Source organism: Tenrec ecaudatus, chromosome 12 (assembly GCF_050624435.1).
Source record: "Tenrec ecaudatus isolate mTenEca1 chromosome 12, mTenEca1.hap1, whole genome shotgun sequence".
NCBI classification, from domain to species: Eukaryota; Metazoa; Chordata; class Mammalia; order Afrosoricida; family Tenrecidae; genus Tenrec; species Tenrec ecaudatus.
Window position 1 is genome coordinate 2,669,005 of NC_134541.1, and position 22,907 is coordinate 2,691,911.

A 22,907-nucleotide genomic window follows, 5' to 3' on the forward strand; every position below is an offset into this window, starting at 1 on the left:
AAAAAAGGGGATTTGGGGCCTAGTTTATTTTCTTTCTGCTTTACCCTTTTCATTTTCCCTTTCCTGCATGTTGGTGAGAAAGTAGGCTTAAACTGTCTGGTTAACATAAGTAACTCCTCTGTGCTATATTTCCTGCTTCAGAGTACTTTATAAAATATATTATTTCAAATTATTTTGGTTGCAATTGCAGAAAATGTGTACTATAGTAGGCAAGTCTATCAGTTGATTGGCCAAAAGGTAAGATTTTTAATGGAAATTAACTTAGAATGTATTTTAGGAATTTGAAGTTTTAAATAAAGCTATCAGGATGAATAAAATGTTCTGGCTTCCAGTTTCACAGATAATACTTTTACTCCCACAAAACAAATGTGTATAAAGAAAAGCTTTTTACTACTCAGTACTGGCAAAATATCAAAGATAGCAATACATTTTTTAATGTTGTGTGTTCAAAGAAAGACTGGTGACATGGATAAATAATAAAAATGACTTATGTTAATAAATTTCATAAAATTTATTTTCAACTAAAAAAATTGCTAGTCATATATAGTTAAGATTTTTGCTTATTTTGTGTTTTGTTGACACTAATATGGTTTAAGGATTAAAGAATGACATGTAACTATTTAAAAATTACCAGATAGGAGTATATTTTTATCAAAATAAATTAAGTACAAAGTAAAAATCAAGGGCTCATGAGGGGGAGGGGAGCAGGGGAGGGGGGGAGAAAAAAGAGCTGATGCCAGGGGCCTACGTGGATAGCAAATGTTCTGAGAGTGATGAAGACAATGTATGTACAAATGTGCTTTACACACTTGACGTATGTATGGATTGTGATAAGAGTTGTATGAGCCCCTAATAAAATGATCTTTTTTAATTTACAAAGGAAAAAGAAAACCAAAAAGATTTTTCCAAAATGTTGAAATTCCCCTGTAGTAGACTGCAGTCAGACCTGTGGTTCTTTGGGTGGGGCACAGTAGGGGAGAAAGAGAGGGTGAACAGGGAGCCAACAATAATGGGTACAGGGGAACAGTAAGAATAGTGGTCCATTCTCAAATGGACCATGAGAATGGTGTAGCTTTTCTGGACATGTTTGATCAATCATATTGTATCTAAGAGGAATTGCTGAGAGGTGAATGACAGGCAAGAATAATTGTGGCGTAGGAGATAAAAAACAAAACTCAATATATGTGTGTGTGTATGTATTTATGTATAAATATACATATAGGGGTATGGGTATGTTTACTTCTGTATCTATATGTAAATGCAACGAGGAAGCAGATAGACTTTGGGCCTCTGCTTAAGTCTTACCTCTGTACGTGTATGGTTTATTCTAATGTGGCACTGTATGAAACCCACCTCCCTGACACAAGCACTGAAGACAAAATGGGTGCATAAGCAAATGTGGTGAAGAAAGCTGATGGTGTCTGACTATCAAAAGATACAGTGTCTGGGGTTTTAAAGGCTTCTAGCATGGAAGCAACAAAGGACACGTGGAAGAAGCCTGTGCGATCATGAGGTGTTGATGAAATCCAGTAAAAGGCGCCAGAAGACACAAAACAAATAAAACAAAAAACTATATTGTTGAGAATGAGGAGGGTTGGAGTAGAGACCTAAAACCCATCTGCAGACAGTAGGACATCCCCTCAAAGAAGGGTCACAAGGAAGGGATGAGTGAATCGGTGCAGTGTAGCACCGATGGAACACAGAATATTCCTCTGGTTCTTTGAGGCTTCCTCATCCCCACTATCATGACCCTAGTTCTAGTTAGGAAAAAAATTGGAAAACTGACTAGTATGTACACTGGTACAGAAAAGAGCTCACGACACGTGGAATCCAGGTCAGATCAACCCCTGAGGAACAGAAATGGGAGTAGTGATACCAAGATGGTAGGGGGGTACAGGAAGGAAGAAGGGGAGAAAGGGACAAACGATCACAGTGATTGACGCATAAACTGTCCCTCCTCCTCCACCCCCCCACTGAGGGAATGAACAACAGAAACGCGGGGAAAGGAAGATAACGGTAGGTGTAAGATATGAAAACAATAATTTATCAAGGGTTTACAGGGGGGAGGGGAAAAGGGGCTCAAATAGAGAGTAAATGTATTAGAAAATGATGCCAACATATGTACAAATATGCTTGATACAATTGATATATGGAATGTTATAAGGACTGTAAGAGCCCCCCAAGAAAATTATTAATAAATAATAAAACTACAAAAAATATATTACTGGGAAAAAAAAACCTCTCCTGTAGTTAAAATACAAAGGTTTTAGTTTAGCGGAACCCTGTTAGGCAGTTCTGTTCTACAGGGTTACAATGAGTCAGAATTGACTTGAAGGCATACACCAACAACATTAAAATGAAATACAAATTACTGAATAATATTAAAATCATAATGCTGGGATAAAATTTAAAATTTTTAGAAAATACTTATTTAAAACTTTTAATAAAAATCCATAATGCTAGTTGCCATCTGTCACAGCAAAAACATCAGCGTCCACTTGAATTAAAAATAAGCTTTTATTGAGAGGCAAGGCAGTTTGAAAATTGGAGACCACAAGGTCCAGAGGCTTTTGAACTAAGTTGGTCTGAGAAGGAGACAATTCAGGGTGTTTTTAAAGAAAATATAAGGTACTTCAATAAAACTTCAGTGATTGGCTGACATGTAATGGTTACAAATTGGGTGAGAGTGTTGGGTAAAGGATTGTATTATATAGTCTGAGATTGTTTTGTAACGTCACAAACTAGTTAAATTGGATGCATCTGGCCTTGGAACAACATGAGTCCATCCCCCCTTGCATGATCGCAGGGAGGACATGTATAATACACTTTATTTTGAGTGAACATCTGTTTGGAAAATCGCTTTCTGAGCAGCATGTATTCTTAAGCAAAATTACGTTCTTCTGTACTTGTTTACCAAGTGCTCTTCCTAGGGTACAGTGACAAGGGACAAATGACAAGCTGCATTCTCAAGGAAGAAGCTGCTTTCGATTCACAATAGAGTTCTGGCCCCATACCTTAACATAGTCCCCTTCTCTTTGAGGAGCCAGAAGTACTTTGAAGAGCCCTTACTCCCATCAATGTAAAGAATCCATGTAATGCTTCCTGCCGTTTGTGTAACCCATTCCATCAAGTCAGTTACCATTCAAAGCTACTCTCTAAAGTAGAATAGCGTTGCTAATAGAATTTCCAGGACTTTCATCTCTGCAGAAACTGATTCATATCTTTCTCTAGCAGAGCTGCTGGTGAGTTTGAACCACTGACCTTTCAATAAGCAGCCAAGCATTTAACCCTGGGCTACCCTAGTGGCCCACTTGGGGATTAAGAATATACCTGTTGCCTTTGTTATTGATTCTGAATCATAGTGACCCTGTAGGGCAGAGTAGTATTGTCCCATAGAGTTTCCAAGACTAATCTTTTCCAAGGCTGAATAGCAGTGGAGCATAATGTGATAAATCATGTCAGAAAATGAGTCCCTCGGGTTTGAAAGAATTCAGAATCTGATTGAGGAAGATCAGCTTCTCAAAGTACAGCTGACTTTAATAAAGTGGATGGAATAAAGCTTTGGTATCTTTAGTCACTGAGCTGGCTATACTATATTGGGCAGATTTTATAACATTCAAGGTAAAATACAGATGTTTCGGTAGTGTGAGTATGTTCAGATTTGAACACACAAGCTCTGTTTTAAAATTCTTGGGGAATATTAAGAGTTCAAAGACTAAAATGCTTTGTACTTTAAAGCCCAAGGATAAAAGAAAGTCTAAAATTTTATTACACTTTTAAAATGTAAAAGTTCAAAGGTCAACACTCTTAGTTAAGGTCCCATCCCCAACATCTTCACTGTCAAGATTCCTCTTATCAGATTTATGTTTAATTGTCTTCCATACAAAGGAGCGGGGAGCAGCGAGGGAGGAGGAAAATGAGCTGGTATCCAGGGCTCAAGTAGAAAGCAAATGTTTTCAGAATGATGATGGCAACAAATGTATAAATGTGCTTGACACGATGTATGTATGAATTGTGATAAGAGTTGTACGAGCCCAAATAGAGTGATTTTTTAAGTGATACCATAGTTCTAGATTCTTAGAAGATAAATCCACTCAGTGCCAAATTTGAGAAAGTCAATAGAACACAAAAACTTAATCTACCACTGGCCCTATTATAATTTAGGAAAAAATTAAAGGCCAGTGCTTGGCCCTCTTGTGGTAATTTTGGGAAAAGTTTTGTCTCTGCTGCCTCAAACTTAGTGTTACCAAATATGGACTCAGCAAAGTGCCAGTAATGGTACAGAGATGGGGTAAGAGAGTGACCGGAAACATTTCATAAGGTTCTCCAAAATACATACCAGGCAATCTCTGCTGCTCTCGTGGAACTTTAACTGAAGTGAGTAAAATCTCACAAGAGGCTGAGTTTGGCACCATGTAAGTTTCCATGCATATGCCACTTTCTAGCGGACATTACTGTCTTATGTGCAGTGACAATAGGCGGCCGCAGCTATCAGCTCTGATAGAAATGTCTTGCTTGTACATCTAGTACACTCACAAGCTCAACTTCATTTCTTCTTTGAATCTCACATTTCTAGTACTCCAGTCTGGAATTCAGTGCGAGTTTTATTAAGTGACAGGGTTTGCCTGCCCTTGAGTGAGCTTTTTCAGTTCTTTTGTCAGAGGATATTTCTGCTACTGCTTGTGGAATTTCTCATATTTATTACACCCATCTTGTAGGGGGAAGTTCTTCCCTCAACTTATATATATTTTGGCTAGAGAGACTAATGGATCCCAGACATGTTGGAACACATTTGTTTGGAATGAGCATGTGTGGATGAACTGAAAACCTAGTAGCAGTACTTTTTCACTTACCCTTGTAAATGAGTTAATAGCCATGAGTATTCATGCAAATGAATAATGGACAAAAGAAAAAGGGACAACACGTCTATGATTGCAACTTGGCATCTTCAGTGAATCAGAAGATTTATAATATGCATATATTTTCTCATGCATCTATTATCTTTGTGCTGATTTTAATGTGACCCAAGTGTCTCTTCATTTTATAACTTCAATTATTTCTCTGAAAGACCTCTGACTCCTATACTAGTCAGTTTTCCAATTTTTTTTTCTGTTCCTTTGATTCTATCAAATTCTCCTGGATTTTTCTATAATAAGGTATAAATTTTCTTTAGGTTTTTATTTTGAAAATATAGTAATACAAATTTTAGAAGGGCCAGAAAACCAAGCTTGATTACTATACAGTTTGAGAACAAGCTTGGCATTATTGAAAGAGCTGTGCTGTCTAGTTTACCTAGTCACATGTGTTTAACATTTGAAATATGACATGTCTCAAGAGATGTGCCGCCAGGATAAAATACACCCTGGATTTAAAAGACTGAGTTAACAACAAAAAAGACATCTACAATCATAGTCAGGGATTTTTCAATATTACCCTCTCACTTCATAGAACAAGTAGTTAGAAGCTTTAAAATGTTCAATTTCTTAATTGACATTTATAGAACATCTAACAATAGCAGAATACCAATTACTTTCAAGTCAGTTGTGACCCACAGCTACCCTATCACTACAGAACTAAACACTGCCCAGTCCCCAACCATCCTCACAATTGTTCCTATTCTTGGTTGCAGCCACTGTGTCAATCCATCTTGTCTAAGGCCTTCCTCTTTTTCACTGCCCTTCCTCTTTACCAAGCATGATGTCCATCTCCAAGGACTGGGCTCTCCTGACAACATGTCCAAAGTATGTAAGATGAAGTCTCGTCTTACCTGCCTTCTTCCAAGACAGATTTGTTTGTCCTTGTAGCAGTCCTTGATACTTGTCAGTTTGTTGTACTGGGGTGTGTCACTGGTATTTTCAATGCCAGCAGGATGACCCAAAGTGAACAAATTCCAGCAAAGCTTCCAGACTAAGGACAGACAACAAAGAAGAAATCAGCTATCCACTCAGAGGAATTGACCACTGAAAACCTTATGCATAGCTTTAACACGGTCAGATGCTGAAGGCCTAATGAATAAGAACAGAACCTTCTCAGACATACGCCAGAGGATGCGCCCCTTGGGTTGGAAGGCATTTGAAATGTGACTGAGGACCTGCCAAAAACATGTATGCACATCAAAGAGACTTTATCAAATAGTTAAATGACAACCCACAAATTGGAGACAAAAAAGATTTAGTAATAATATATCAAAGAGCTAATCCCAAAAACTATTGAAAACTACAGCATCTTAACAACAAAATACAAATAATCCAATAAAAAAATGGACATACGACATGAATAGACAATTTACCAAAGACAGTATCCAGGCAGCCAACAACTTTGTGAACAAATGTTCGTGTTTACTAGCAACAAGAGAAATACAAATTAAAACAGCAATGAAATACCACCTCACATCAACACTTTTAGCAAAATTCAATAAAACAAAATTATAAATGCTGGAGAGTGCAGAGCCTGGAAAGCTTTTATGTTGCTGGTGGGACAAACACTATAGAAATAAGTATGACACTTCCTTAAACAAATGCAAATACAAGTAAGTACCTTAGGACCTAGCAATCTCTCTGCTGGGTATAGTCCCTAAAGATATAAAGAATACAACATGAACAGACATGCACACCTACGTTTAGTACAGCAATTTTCATAATAGAAAAACATGGAAACAACCAATGACTCTGATTATAAAGGAATGAGTAGCAAACTTTGGTACATTGATAGAGTGGAATATTATGCATCAATACAAATAATGACAGTTCTCTTAAACACCACAGACTAAAAAACATTATGCTTAATAAGCATCTTTCAAAGATAAATATTTAATAACATTATTGTAAGGAAAAATAAATGTGATTTTTTAAATCAAAATATAAGACTTTAATAAAGACTATGATGATGAGACCAGGAAGAGGGGAAGGATCAGGAAGAAGGGAGGGATCAGACATTGATGAAGGAGGGAAGAAAAAGAACCATGTTTGAGGGGATTGGTTAATGGTATATTGTTTGATTTCATTTGTTAAGATGGAATGTGTAGCGATATACAAGTGTGCATCTTTAAAAACTATAATTTAAAAAATTAATGGAGTGAAGAGTCATAGACTTGAAAAACATCCCACCAGATTTCTTGCCCCTCAGACCTAAATATTCTAAGTGGCTTCAAAAATGAAGAAAACTAAAATTGAAATGGATTGGAGTCTTTAAGTGATGTACAAGTTCATTTCAAACATGGCGCTGCTGTGAGGGGAGAAAATTTCAAAGGACAGTTCAAGAGAACACAAAGTAAAATGTTATAATGATATGTGCAAAGACCTAGAATTAGAAAACCAAATGGGAGGAAAAAACACACTCGGGATATCTTAGAGAACCCAAGAAAAAAATTCAAGCCTCGAGTGGCAATATTGAAAGATTCTATGGGCAAAATATTGAAGGAGACAGGCAGTAACAAAAGAAGATGGATCTAAGATAGTCACTGTACCCAAAAGAACTGTTTGACATGCCACCATTTCGGATGATCGCATCTGAGCAAGAAACAGTGGACACCGAAGTAAGATGTTTAAGCTGCACTGACAGCATTAGACAAAAACAAGGCTCCAGGAATTAATGGAATACCAATTGAAATGTTTTCAAAAAGCTGATAAAGCACTGGACACACTCGCCTGTGCCAGGAAGACCGTTCCATGGCCAAGTGATTGGAACAGATCCATATTTGTACTCAAATATACATACAGCATTGATAGAGATAAATTATATCCAGGACCATAAATAAAACTTGATACATTTTGAAGATTCAAAGCAAAAAACAGCATGTGTAGAATTAAGTTAGAAATAAATTTGAGAAAGATAACTATAAACTCTCCAAATATTTGAATATTTCAATACTTGTAAAAAATGTAGGGGTTAAAGTAGAAATGAAAATGGGAATTTGACAGTTTGGATTGAATGAAAAAGAAAACTCTATCTCAACCTTTTCCAGTAAATAATGGAAGACCATAATAGTGTAATACTTAAGGAGGAAATTTATAGAACTAAATGCCTGTATTAAAAAAGAAGAAAAGCCTAAAATAAATTACTTCAATTTTTACTTTAGAAATTGGAAGAGAGAAATCAAACTCCCAGATAAAATATTGAAAATAAAATCGTCAAAGTGAATTATACTGAAAAATAGGAAAAATATAAAGAAAATGTATCAAAGCTATATTTTAAAGAGATAATAAAATAGCTAAACCTCTAGACAGACTGATTAGTAAATAACAAGAAGTACATCTTAGCGGTATCGGGTATGAGAGAGGTGACACATCTAACTGTACAGATATTAAAGAAATACGAGAATAATACGTAACAGGAAAGGGAGTTTAAAAATAGACCCACATATATACAGATAATTTATTTTTTAAATAGTGAAAATATGCATAACAAAACGTGTCCCTTTAATTGATTTCTTTGAAAGATTATAGAACAGATGATCAGTTTTACCAATTCCTGCATATTTTTCATCCCATTCATTTCAATTTCAATGAAATATCGTCCATCCCACCTCCTTCCTGGGTTTCTTGTCTTCATTCATTTTTTTCCCCTAATTTTTCTGAACTTTGCCCTTGGGTAAATGCTGTCCCCTTGACTACAAATAGTTGGTTATTCTCAGGTGTGCACACATAAATAATGTTCTTAGTCCCCTTATAGACTTCTCTATTGTTTGGCTGAAAATTCAGGCACAAAAGTAAGGTTAGTTCTAGACCCGAAGGTTGACCAAGAACCATATAGTCTAGGGGTTCCATCTGTCTACTCTCCCCCTCCTTCCCTCCCCTTTCTTCAACCCCTTTATCCCTACCCCCCTTTTGTCTTAATATTCTGAGAATTCCAATTGCAGCGAGTTATTCATCTTGTATCCCGCATAATTAACCTTTGCTGTACTATTTTTTTCTCACTGTACTTCTAGCAGATATTAACATTTTGCTGACCATTAATGCATGTACTCCTGTTTCCATGCCCAAACATTGCTGACTGGTTATGAGGTAACTCGTGTTTGCAATTATATTGGCTTGTGTAGTTTGTAAGCCTCAAAGTAATACAGATCCTTGTAGTTTCAGCTTGAAATAGCTGATCAGCAAAGTGTTAAGGGATTTATTTTCAGGCTCACTACTTGAACCTACACTTTATTCATTCTTACTCATTTGCCCTTTCAACTTATTTCTGAAAACTTAGTATTAGTCTTCTGACTTCTGTTCACTGTTTTTGTATAAAAATTTTTTCATTTGTTTTGTCAATATGTTCTTGTAGTTTTCCTGATTTCTTCTAAAGCTTTTTCCTTGTTTGTGACAGTCTCTCTCTCTGAATCTATTAAGGGAGTCTAGATAGCATTCTTTTGAATTCCTTCTCAAAGAGTTTCAGTCCCATTTTTAGTGATAAATGTCTTGTAGCTCTGTGTTTGGGTTACACATTGGAGCCACTCTGTCTCATTTCGTCATGTGAACTGAAATTGAAATTGTTGTTTCTGAGACACGTTGTGTGGTATATTTGTATTTAGTTGGTTACCCTGGGCACTCAACACCTGTCTCCTCATGTGTGTGATAGGGAATATGTGTGTGTGCAGTTTTCTGTTTGCTATTTGTATAATACGTCTGAAGGTGGGTTTGATATTGGCTGCTGTCTGTCAGTGATCAGGTAGCACTGGAATGGGTAGTGCAACCCATTAATCCATCAACTTGCGAAGGTGGGGAGTCTAGCCTGTCCATCAGGTCGTAGCTTGATGACCTCATTTGGAGGTGCAAAGGAGATAAAGGAGGCTCATTGGAGGCCAGATACGCTCTATCCGTGTGAGACATTCTTGTTGACAAGCCACATGGAGCTATGCTGATTGAAAACCCTGGCGCTGCAGGAGCCACATGGAGAGATGCTTCCCCCACCACTGGATCCACAATACTTTGTACCCACTGGCCTGTGATCTTCCTGCATTCAGCATCATTGCATAAATTCCTAAAGAGGAATTTATGGACTAGTATCGACATGTGGGGTAATATCAGCTTATACATTGATCTGGCCTGGGCTGGGATATTTTTTAATGTACAATTGCTCTTTGATGTAAAGTTCTTCCATATACACATATGAGTGTCTATGAATTTGTTTCTCTAGTCTGCCTGGACTAACACAGTGGCCCTCACCCAATAGGTAGTGCTGTAGGAAAGCTAAGTGTGCCAGGTTATTTTTTCCTGTCTGATGGGGCAAGAAAAAGGACAAAACAAGCACTGTTGAAAAAAGTTTAAAACAAACAAACAAACAAACAAGCAGGTATGCAACAGCAAGGAAAAAAAGGGTTTAATAACTAAAAATAAAAATATAAAATAAGGAAAAATATAATAGAGTAAGTGAAACTGGGCACGGGGTAGGGATAGGGAAGGAAAATAGTCCAGAAAAACTAAGAAAGGAAAAGCAAGTATCGTATATACTTGCGTATAAGTTGACTCAAATATCAGCCAAGGCACCTAATTTTACCACAAAAGCTGCATAAAATGCTGAAAAAGCTCAGCTTATTCACGAATATAAATGGTAAGGAAAGAAAAGAAACAAGGAAAGCAGAAAGATAAAGAATTTTTTAAAGAGGGAAAGGGAATGAACATGAAAAAGGAAAAAAATGGGGAGGAGCGGGCACTTGATATGGGTCAGCACCATCTGCCAGCCAAGGAGCTCACAGGGGTCAGCAGGGGAGAGAAATGGGGGGATCCTCAATTCTAGATACAGTTCTTGTTGACATGTATGTTGTCTGGGTCAGGGGACCTATTCCAAAAGTAATTTTTCCTCAGATGGTGGCTGAAGTCAGGGTGCTTCTGTGGAGAAGTAATTCTTTTGCGTCAAGAGGGCAGCTGCTGGTTATAGATGGAAGTCTTATTTGTTAAGGGGTGGCCAGGGACCAGGCACTGTATGCTCCCCTGGTCTAATGAGGAGGAAGTTCACAATCCTCCAGAAACACCGTTGGTGCATGGTGCACCCAGAGTTCGATCCACAAAGCTGTAGCTCCAACCTCAGGCAACGCAGGGGCTGGGTGGGGAGGGAGTATCATTCTGCTAGGTGGGTGAAGGTGGGGTTGGCCACACTTCTCGTCACAAAAGAGAGGATCCCTTTCTTGGCATAGCCATTGGTATGCATCTGTGAAAGTCAGGCTGCTGTCTGTACAAGATGGCACCACTCATTGCATCAAGCTGGCAGCAGGTGGCCAGGCTGTCTTCTTTCTGGTCTCTCATGTCTTTGTTGTGTAAGGTCTAATGAAGCTCGTCTGCCTAGTTTGCCGGCACGGTTGAAATCCTTAGGATTTTAGCATTAATTTCAGTAATACGGAAAAAGAAAGGACATGAATGAACAGTGTTCATGGTTTCCTGTAGAGATATTTTAGGCCAGAATAAAGTAAGCCATTTGATAAATAGGCATGAAAGCTATCCATTGGAGATTATGAAGAAATGATACTGTCCTTGACATAAGCAACAGTATAATAGGTGTGTAAAAATTTTTTTATTGTAAAAATATAGGATAGGCGCCCGCCGGTCCTTCCAGCCGTCCGGTCCGGAGCCTTCTGTTCAGGCCCCTGGCCTCTTTCCTGTCGCCCCAGCTTCCTTCAGGTCTGTGCGTCTGCTACCCCAAGCACTCTGAGACTAGAGACAGAGGAGAAGCCTGTCCAGAAGCCCTGCAGGACAGGAAAAGGAGAATCTCAACATGGAAAAACTCAACACTGAAAATGAAGGAAAGCTTGAAAACCAAGAAAAGGTGGAAAACAAAGAACTGCCACTGACTAAGGAAAAGCCAGAAGCCACTGGCTCTCCAGAAAACAAGGAAAAATTAGGAACAGAAGACAAAGAAACGTTAGGAACAGAGGACAAAGAAACGTTAGGAACAGAGGACAAAGAAAAGTTAGGAATAGAAGACAAGGAAAAGTTAGGAACAGAGGACAAGGAAAAGTTAGGAACAGAAGGCAAGGAAAAGTTATGAAGAGATGACAAAGAAAAGTTAGGAATGCAAGGCAAGGAGAAAATAGAAACAGCAGACAAAGGAAAGTTAGGAATGGAATACAAGGAAAAGTTAGGAACAGGAGATAAAGGAAAATTAGAAATGGAAGGCAACGAAAAGTTAGGAACAGGAGACAAAGGAAAGTTAGAAATGGAAGGCAAGGAAAACTTAGGAACAGAAGGCAAGGAAAAGTTAGGAAATGAGGAAAAGGCAGATGAGGAAATGCCAAAGGATAAAGGAAAGGCTGAGGGTGAGGGGAAGCCCGAAGAAAAGCCCGCAGATGAAACCAAGGCTACAGCCAAGCACCCAGCTCAGGATGATGTCCCCAGAAAAGCAAAAAGAAAAACCAATAAAGGGCTGGCTGAGTACCTCAAGGAGTATAAGGAAGCCATTCATGATATGCATTTGAGCAATGAGGAGATGATAAGAGAGTTCGATGAGAAGGCAAGGGTGGAGGATGAGGTGAAAAAATCCAAACAGAATTTGGGGGGCTTTATGTGGATGCAAAGAAGCTTGCAGAATCCCTTCCACCCTAGAGGTCCAAGGGAACTTCGGGGTGGCTGTAGGGCCCAACAGAGAGGCTTTGAAGACATTCCCCATGTGTAGTGCCTTTGAGCTTCACTTCATGTTGTGACTGATTAGAACACGATCAACCCTGCTCTCCTTTCTTGCATTTCCCTGGCAGACATTTGCCAGGCTCTGCTTTAACCTTATGCTGACACTTGGCTTTCGGCATCCCTCTAGGTACCAATAGCCTTTTGACCCAACTACAGCGCTCTGTGTTTCAGTAGGGGATTTTCACCCATTGCATGAAATTAAAAAAATGTTTATGGTGCATTCTACAATTAAAAGAGTTTGCAGAACCATAAAAATATATATATAGGATAGATTTTAAGGTACACAAATTATGTTTTCTTTTGAAGGTGCTGTTTTTAGATGAACCCAAAATGCCAATAAGACCAGACATCCAGGTATGTAGCCCTACACCAGCGGTTCTCAACCTGTGGGTTGCAACCCCTTTGGGCATCAAAAGACCCTTTCACAGGGGTTGTCCTATGAAATTCATAACAGTAGCAAAATGACAGTTATGAAGTAGCAATGAAAATAATTTTATGGTTGGGAGGTCACCACAACCTGAGGTACTAAAGGGTCATGGCATTAGGAAGGTTGAGAACTACTGCCCTAGACCAAGAGGAAATAATGTCATTTTAATTTTTAAAATCACTTTTGTGTTAACTTACACTTATTCCTTTATTTTTAGTAATGACAACTTACATGATTTCATCTAAAGGGGTCGTGAAAATGGTTTCCTTTATTTAACACGTTTTCAGAAAGATATACTAAGAATATGTAACAAACATTAGCGATGTAGGTTCTATATATTGCTTACATATAAATACAGATTTGTGTACGTAAAAATAGATATTCACATGTTGAGTTTTTCAAATGACAAGATGCTTGCATTTTAGGGAAAGAGTAGGTTTTATAGACTTTCTAATACGATGCCAGTGTGCCACTCCATCTGTTTAGTCATCAGAGTGTAGTATGAAAATTCCTTAGTTTTGAAGTATTTTAATTACAGACACCATATTTTGTAAAAATTACAGGTATTATAAGGGTAGTGCTTGAGTTATAATCATTGATATATTTTCAAAAAGGATGCTTTTAGCTGTCTTTATTCATTTTCCTCTATTACGGAAACCCTGTAAGAAATTGGTAGTCAGATATGCTGGATAGAAGTTGCTGTGATGCTTTACTTCGTTCACCCACAATTTCTTGGTTGAGATAAACAATGATTTTATCAATAAAAAAACTGAAAATAGTTTTAATGGGAAATTAATGTGCTCAATAAATTTACTATTTAGCCCTTACTATTGCCAAAAATGAAATCTGTAACATAGTTATCCTAAATTTGAGTGACCAGGTATATAAAATTAGTGAATTGACATAAGAGATTCTGTGTGAAAGCAATTCTTAAATTACTAAATCACATAGGGAAATTCAGTTTAGATTTGAATGGCTATATGTGTCATTAATTATCTTTGTTTCATTAATTATCTTTCTCTAGCAGTTGGAAAAATACATCGATGATGCTTTTAGGAAAAATGATTTCAAGCCTTTAAGAACACTTTTACAAACTGATATTTGTGAAGATGTGATGATTAAGTGCAGCAAACAGTTTGTCCACAAGTTGAATGACCTTATATGCAGGGTAATTGTTCATTTTTTGCTAAGTCATTGTTAAAATTATTACATAGTACTTTACTTTTGTAAAGAACTAAGACCTGGGTGATCATCCTCATTATTACATAAGTAAAGGCTGATTTTTATCATGTGCTTACTTTGCTTTCTTTGAGGAATCTCGGGTAACATATTGGACTACTGCTTCACAAATGAATATACAAAAAGCTTGGCTAACCTTGGGTTACTGTTCCTGTTCCTGCAATGGCAGGGTTTGAGTGGGGATGAGATTTACCGCTCTGAAATTTTAACAACTTGATCTGTTTTTTTGTTTGTTTGTTTTTTGTTTTTTTAAAGGAACCTTGCAAACGATTTTTGGTGTTATATAGTCACTATTAGGTGTTTACAAAAACCAACAAACACCAAAACCAAACCTGGGTTTGATTTATCCTGTCTAAGTCATTTTTGCGTGTGAGTAAAAGCTATAATACAGAGTCTTCTCTTGTGCCTGAGGTTTTTTTATCCTAAAGAGTACAGTTAAAAACAAAAAAAATTTTTTTAGTTAAATACAGGGCCATTTAAAGAAAGTAAGATAATGGATTCATTGTATAATAGTCCAAGGGTTCTTGCATTTTCACAATTCTGTGTTTTGTACTGAGTGTGTCATTCAGTAATGGGCGGTTTTGGGTAAGTTGCTTGTGAGAAACAGTTTCTTCTTTGTGACATGATGGCGGTAGCAGCCGCCGTGCACGGGTTTGTGGGGGTTACGAGTCTGTGCAAAGCACGCAGCACCGTGCTTGTTTCCCAGTATCGTTGCTCTGTTACTTGCTATTCTATATTGTTTGTGTTTGCTAAAGTTTAAAATGTGTACTTTTGATTCAGGAACTTACAAAAAAGAATATCCAAATCGTTTCAACCATTTTGGTTTCTATTGGAAGATGTGGGAAAAATACCAGTATATTGGGACAAGCTGGACTTCCAACTATGATAAAACAAGGACTAGTCCAAAAGATAAGTATAGAATATGTAACAGTCATTCATGAGAGAGAAATATAGTAAAAGGCATACTTCATAATAAAATAGTTCAAACTATTGAAAAATATATTTGGTAGTTGTACATAAAAATTTGAGGATAATGGGAAATCAATGTGCTCAATAAACTTTCACCCAAAGCACAATAAAAGGTTAAATAAATAGATAGACTACCCTTTGTGTTATAAAGGCAGGATGTTTCAAATATATTTTATGAATGAGAAAGCCATATGTAATTTCTCCCATTGAAAACAATGCCAAAAGAGTTTCACATTTAAGTCAAAGTACCCTTTGTGTTCCACACCTATGAGGATGTGTCCCATCATGTGAATGATAAAATAAGTATTCCTATATTTGGTGGCTTATGTTACAGATAAAAACCACAAAGAAACTATACAAGCTCTTTGATAATCATGTGGATTTAAAATAACAAAGAACTTAGGGGGAACCGATCACAATGATGACCCATAACTCCCCCCCACCCCTGGCCCCAGGGGGATGAACAGCAGAAATGTGGGTGAAGAGAGACAGCAGTGGGTGTATGATATGAAAACAACAATAATGTATAATTTATCAAGGGGTCACGAGACAGGGAGGAGGGAAGAAGGAAGGAAGGGAAAAAAGAGGAGCTGATACCAAGGGCTCAAATAGAAAGTAAATGTTTAGAAAATGATGATGGCAACATATTTACACATATGCTTGATACAGTTGATGTATTGTTATAAGATCTGTAAGAGCCCCAATAAAATGATTTTTTTAAGTTCTAATAGAAAATAACAAGGCACTCTAATGCCTTGCTTTATTTCCCTAACTGCCATCGAGTCAATGCTGATCCATAACAACCCTATAGAACAGAGTAAAACTGCCCCCATGAGTTTCTGAGACTATTTACAGAAGTAGAAAGCCCCCTCTCTCTCCCTCAGAGCAGGCTGGTGGTTTTCCTGACCAGTTTTCTTTATAGCTCTTCTTAATCACTGTATAACATTATTTCTTTTTCTTCAAATCATGTAGTCTGTCTCTTGCAATAGGATTTGGTGCATTGTAGTTTGCCTACCGCATATACTCGTGTATAAGCCGAGTTTTTCAGCACATTTTTTGGGTTCAGCTTATACAAGGGTCAGTGGCGTGAATGGAGGAAATCTCATGAAGCCTGACATAGTTAACAGCAAAGTGGGTTCGAGATGCATGGGAAGACACTCCAGAAGACATGGTGCGACGTGCCTTCCAGAAATGTAGTATTAGTGATGCTATGGATGGCAGTGAAGACTGCGCTTTGTATGAAAATGGCAGCAGTGATGGTGATGATGGCGATCTCAGAGAGGACAGCGTCTGTGATGACCTCACACCAGCTGAAGCTCTGCATTGGGATACGCATGATGATGATGAGGAATCCAGTTTTGAAGGATTTTAACTCTACATTTCAGCTTGATTGCTGATTGAGCTCAGAGAATAGTACTCTTAAGGTATCACTGCTGATACCTTATTGTTTTTGTTGAACCTATTTTCCACTTAGTGTGCTGGTTTACTAATGTTAAATGACTTGACCTTTTATCTATGCTTTTTATTTAAAATAAATGTTTAAATACATTACCCCACTCATGCCTCAATTTTTAGTAAGTTTATTTTCATTTGTTTTGATTATTGAAACTCAACCAATAGCTTCTGCATTTTCCACCCTAGGCTTATACTCGAGTCAATCAGTTTTTCTGGTTTCCCAGGTAATAATTAGGTGCCTCTGCTTATACGCTGGCCAGCTTATATTCGAGTATAGATGGTATTTGATTCACTGATAATATCCTCAGTGCCTGGGACTCAGTCCCTCACACCCCCCCCCCTTCCATCCCATCGAGTCAATTCTGACTCACAACAACCCTCTAGGACAGAAAAGGCTGCCTGGGTGGTTGGTTTCCAGGGAAAGCTCTTTACGGAAGCAGCCTGCTGTGCCTCTCTCCCATGGAGGGGCAGAGCTGGAGGTCAGCAGCTACACGCGGTCAGAATTAATTAGCATAATACCGACAATTTTGAAAGGGTAAAGATGCCCAAAGACTTTACATTATGATGAAAACAGTTTTTAATCTATTAAAACAAATATACTGAAAATAGACATTTAAAGAGGTAACAAGGTCTCCTACCTGAAACCAAAATTAATCTTTTAGTGGTGGTGACATATTTTTTACCCCTTGTGACAGACTCAAACTACCTCAGGGTTTTCCTGGCAATTGCCTCAATGTATACATGTTGCCAGGTGTTTCTCCCATGGACTCTCTGGGTGGGCTCTCACTGCCAACATTTTGGTTAGCAGTTCAGCACTTTAGCTTTCAAAATACCTACTCTCATCTAAACTATGAAAAAATATGAGCAACAGAAACAAGAGGATATCTAAGAGGATATGATTTTGACCTCATATTGGAATTTGTATTTTTGATGTACCCGTACTCATAGTTATGCTGTTTATGCAAGTTATACTGTTTATGTTTATATAGATGAATATAGTAACTAACTTGTATATTCCTTGCTTTTACATGGTTTCCTGGTTTGAAAAATCTAAAGAGTTCATTTTAAATAGAAGATATTCAAAAGATGAAGCTGTTATAAATATGATAGAAGATTTCTTTGATGTTTTGATGGTAAAAACATTAATTTATCTATTAAAGTATGTGCTTATTAACACACACAAACACACAATATGTGTCTATCTATAGGCCTTGAATATAAAAGTTGCTAACAGATTGTTTAATGATTTTACATTGATCAGTTTCTGCTAAGCATTTATCCTTCTCTTAGTTCTTCAGTGCTGCTTTAACAGAAATTATCACCAGTGGATGGTTTTAGCAAATAGAAAATTATTTTCTCACAGTTTAGGAGACTAGATATGCAAATCCCGACTGTCAGCTGTAAGGGAAGACTTTCTTTCAGTTGATCGTGGAGGAAGGGCCTTGTCTATATGAGCTTCTCCTTCTGTGTGATCTTCATGTGTCTTAGCTTCTCTCTTGTTCCACCTCAACTTGCTGCCTTGTGTTTCATCACCAATACTGTACTTCCCAAGAGAATGAAACAAAACACTCATACAAAAAATTTTCATTAATATAACATAACAAAAGTTGATCCATTTCCAAATGAGATTATAAATCTAGGCATAGAATTTAGGATTTACAACACGTATTTTTGAGGATCGAAGTTCAGTTTACAGTGGTCCTGATTAATTTAATTATGTGATCAGTTAATAAATAAAGTTAAACAATTATGTAGTGAGTTAAGATATAGTCTGTTACTTTTGATATCTGCAATGATTCATAATATAACAATAAATTAAAAATTAAACATTATTCATTCTTTTCCAGGTCATACATGGTGTCAGTGATGAAGGTATGATATTTTTATTGGAACAATTTATTTTTAGAGTTCAAATATAGTTTATAATTTTGATAATCTAATATAAAATAGAATTTCATAAACGAATAATAGAACTGATTTACATAATTCAGATTTGACCAAGTTTTCTATAAAGGGCCAGAGGGTAAATATTTTAGGTTTTGTGAGCCAAAAGAAAAATCCAAATCAAGTATGTAGGTACTTAACGATGGCATATGGGTGGGTTATGAGTTGGGCTGCTAACTGCACAAGGTCAGGAGTTCATAAGCAACAGCAGCTCCGAGGTAGACATATGAGGCTTTCTGCTCCTGTAAAGATTTTCAGCCTTGCAATCCCACAGGGACAATCTGCTCTGTTCTATATGGGCATGATGAATAATAATTGTCTCAATGGCAGTTGGTTTGATTTTTTTTTTACAATGTAACAAAATTTTAAAAGTTCACAAATAATATGCTACAGTTGAAAATAGAAGAAGAAATTACAATTTTTTGTAATACAGTCTCTGAGAAGAATGGCATTCTTTTTGAGGGCTAGCATTTCACTTAATTGGGGTCCAAAGTTATTTACTGATACTGAAGTTGATTACAAATGTTTGTTTTATAAAATTTTCACCTGTAATGAAGCCTTATGTATTACAGGTACTCCCAAATAGCGATATAATTTCACAAGAATATGTATTTAATTCAGCATATTCATCATCGGGAAGGCATTTTATTAGGTTATTTTCTTAATATTTGCCTTTGAGAATACCATTAACATTACAGATGGATTACTTTCAATTGAAGACTGGGTAGAAGCTCCTTGACTGCACAGTTAAATGGATCTTGAAATACGCAGATTTTTCTTTGCATTACTTTGAGGTTGAGAAGGCTCCTGGATTCTGTAGTTGGAGCTTGGAAAAACTGGTGTGGGAAACTTGCTTAACGTGTTACAATCTATTACACAGAAGTGTATCGGCAGCTTGCTGTTACTTGTGATTCAAATAATAGATGTTTCCAAAATGACTTTACTGTAATATAAATTTTCTCAATATAAGCTCTAGTTTGCCTTGAAATTTTAGGTTGGATATATTAAACTATTGAAGTTCTCTGCAAAAGCTAATTTTCACAACTATTCTGTGTTTGATAGTAATGGTTCAGAAAAATTTCAGTTTTGACCCAGAGTTCAAAATATCACAATCAAACTTTACCAGTTCTAGGTTATCAGCCTGCTGTGTGAAAGGGCAATTCAGGATACCAGCTTCTATTTCTGAAAAAAATTTCCTGACCATGGGTAATTTCATGAGAGTGAATGAAGGTCATGGTTGTTGACACCGCTGGTTCATATATTTTCTGCAGAGCATGCTGATCATAATTTAAAGAAACAGCTGCCATCAAGTTGCCTCTATTTGGATAGCAATCCCACATGTGTCAGGGTGGGACTGGGCTCTGTCACAGGGACTCCAGTGGCTGGCTTCTCAGCCCTGGAGACTTGTCTTTGGAGGTCCTGCTGGCTGCACCAGAACCACCAGTCTTTGGAGGTCCTGCTGGCTGCACCAGAACCACCAGCTTTAGAAGGCGCTGCCATTCACGTTAACCTGGCACACACCAAAGCCCATGGTAAATAGGCACAGCCAAATAAAATCAGGCAGCTGGTCAAATTTGGTCTCTAAATGTAGTTTGCCACCTCTCAATCTAATAGAACACAAATTTCTATCCTCAGAATGGGAATGTAGAGTTCTTTGTAGTGTGCACTTGTGACTGGCCAGTCTTGTGCCAAGTAGTCAGGTGATTTTATGGTTGGATTAGTTAAAGAAGGTAAGCTAGGATTGGAGAAAATAAATCCTGTTCATGGACAGTAGTAGTTTGCTTCCTTCAATGACATCAGGCTTAGAAAGATCAATTGCCACTTATTTAAATAGCAAATGCCATTTTATCGATTTCTTAATTTTGGCAATTAACATATAACATGTTTGTTAGTTATCAGTTCCTACTTTTTTTAGGGCAGACAACTGTCCTAAGGTGCTAGGGGGCTTGTAAAGTGATCCAACTGATTTTTTTTCAATCATCTCTTTTTACCTTGTTAGTCCCTGTTCCCCACTCCCACCCCCTTATAGTTATTACTCTGGAAGTTATGTATTTGCTGTTACAGCATTGGTGTTGTTTAAATTTATTTTTTATATTTATGAAATAGCATGTAGCAGACTCCCTTGAATACTTTTAATGCTGATAAAGCTTCATCTTTGGGGATTGAATTTAAACTTTAGAAACAGAATGAGTTATTTGCTGCTTAGTGACAAGCCATGTTGAATGGTCATCAAGAGGGTAAGAATTTTTGAAGTAGAAGTAGAACTGTTTTAATGAGGCCAACTTCCTTAAAATCCTCAAAAGGGAAGTTTCCACTCTTTTGATTGTATACGTTTGATCTAAAAGAGTAGTATTCCCTTCAGTGACTGAGACCAGAAGCTGGGCCAGGCCTGCCCTCTCACCAGCACCTGTGAGTGGGGTTTGCCGTAGGACACAGAGATAGTTAGCTTAGGCCTCAGGTTGCCTCCTCATTCTCAGGCTCTAGGTGTTTGATTACACTAGTGCACACACTATACACTCATGTGAGAAGAAATTGCCATTTAAAGAGTTTTAGTGTGTGTCTGTCACTAATTTAACATCTTTATTCAGGTAAAAGGCAAGTAGTGGAAAGTTTTGCACCTCGAATTTGTGCCCTGGTTATTGACACTAGAGTGAACATCTATATTCAGCAGGAGGTAAAATCATTTTTTAAATCTAAAAATGAGATAAAACTTGATTAGTAGTTAATCAAATTGAATGATTGTTGTGTCTGGACACTAAGTTATTCTGTATATTTTTATTGGTTTTTTTACATTTTATTGGGAGCTCTTACAGATAATAACAGTCTGTAGTTAAATTAAATCAAGCATAATTGTAGAATTGCTGCCACCATCATTTTCAAAACATTTTCTTTCTCTTTGAACTCTTTGATATCAGGAGATACCCTTTATCCCTCCCTCCACAACCCCCAGGAACCCTTGTTATTATCTTATTTTATATACTATATACACTCGTGTATAATCCGAGTTTTTCAGCACATTTTAAATGCAGTTTTTGTGGCAAAATTAGATGCCTCCGCTGATTTTCGCATCAACTTATACTCAAGTATATATATTGCCATACCTTACACCATCCATTGTATCTCTTCACCTACCAATGCTATTCGTTCCCCTTGAGTGCGGTTATGTAGTCATTGCTATCAGTTCTCCCTTCCCCTTCTTCCCCACCCCTCTCTTTCTGTACCCTCAGGAAATCATTACTCCCAGTACTATTTCTGAACGGTTTATCTATCTTGGATTTCATGCATCAAACGATCTTAATTATATAAACGAACATATGTAGGTCTCATAAGATTAGTTAAAACTAAGACCATAATAGTAAAGGTAGGAAATATTAAAGAACTAGAGAATAGTTTTGTGTTGCTTATTGAAAATTCATAACCATATTGGTTTATGTATGCATAGATCGCATGAAAATAAATCATGCCATCAAGCACTTAGAAGTTGTTAAGTATTTAAGTACAGAGACTAACCTTTATAATATATGCACATGTGTATAACTTGGAGAACAAAATTTCTAATAGTCACAAAAACATTTCTTTAAATGCTCTAGTTCTTATCATGGAGTAATAATAAGTATGTCATGTGGCAGAAAGTATACATTAAGTATTCTTTAAGTATAAGAATAAGACTCATAATCTACTTTTGAGATATCTGGCTTTAAGCTTTTGTTTTTGTAGTCACTATAGTTTATATTTATTCCTCAACTCTACTCCCTGCATAAAGTGTGCTTATGAAAAAAACAAATCTCTAAGTTGATGTACTTAGAATATTTCCTTAAGTGTTTAATGTTCCACTGAGTATATAAAGTTGATGGATTATTTTTTCTCTTCTAGACTCTAAAAAAACTGAATGCTATACTTGACAAAATGCCTCAAGATGCCAGGGAAATACTCTCTACTGAAGAGATGTTCATTCTCATGTAATAATTTATGCTATATTTTTATTAGTGATTCAAGCCTATAATTTAAGGAGTAGTTATTACACAGTAAGGCAATTGTAGTTCTATAACAATAATTACAGTTGATAGAAGGTTATAGATTTCTAATAAGATTAACATAAACACATAGCTTTTACAAAAGTAAGTGATAACAGAGACATGTTTAAGCATACTTTGCTCAGAATAGAGAGTACATATATGAACTTTCCTTTGTGGAATTCAGCAAAAATAAAATAGCACAAGAGATTAAATGCAAAAGAGGCAAATCCAGTTGTCTTCCTTTAAATTAGAAGTTTA

General features: G+C 36.9%; 1 protein-coding gene and 1 pseudogene across 1 annotated transcript in view; both read left to right on the forward strand.

Annotated features, from left to right (window-relative positions):
* The first annotated feature begins 11,518 nt into the window (after positions 1–11,518).
* On the forward strand, positions 11,519–12,588 carry LOC142422318 (uncharacterized; annotated as a pseudogene).
* A 341-nt stretch (positions 12,589–12,929) lies between these two features.
* Positions 12,930–22,907, forward strand: part of SYCP2 (synaptonemal complex protein 2) — a 77,283-nt gene continuing 67,305 nt past the window's right edge. Inside the window, exons 1-7 of the mRNA XM_075527682.1 lie at positions 12,930–12,953; positions 14,051–14,194; positions 15,046–15,174; positions 17,718–17,822; positions 18,537–18,561; positions 21,222–21,307; positions 22,507–22,592. Of these exons, the coding sequence (XP_075383797.1) occupies positions 12,930–12,953; positions 14,051–14,194; positions 15,046–15,174; positions 17,718–17,822; positions 18,537–18,561; positions 21,222–21,307; positions 22,507–22,592 (599 nt within the window). The remainder of the gene's footprint in view (positions 12,954–14,050; positions 14,195–15,045; positions 15,175–17,717; positions 17,823–18,536; positions 18,562–21,221; positions 21,308–22,506; positions 22,593–22,907) is intronic.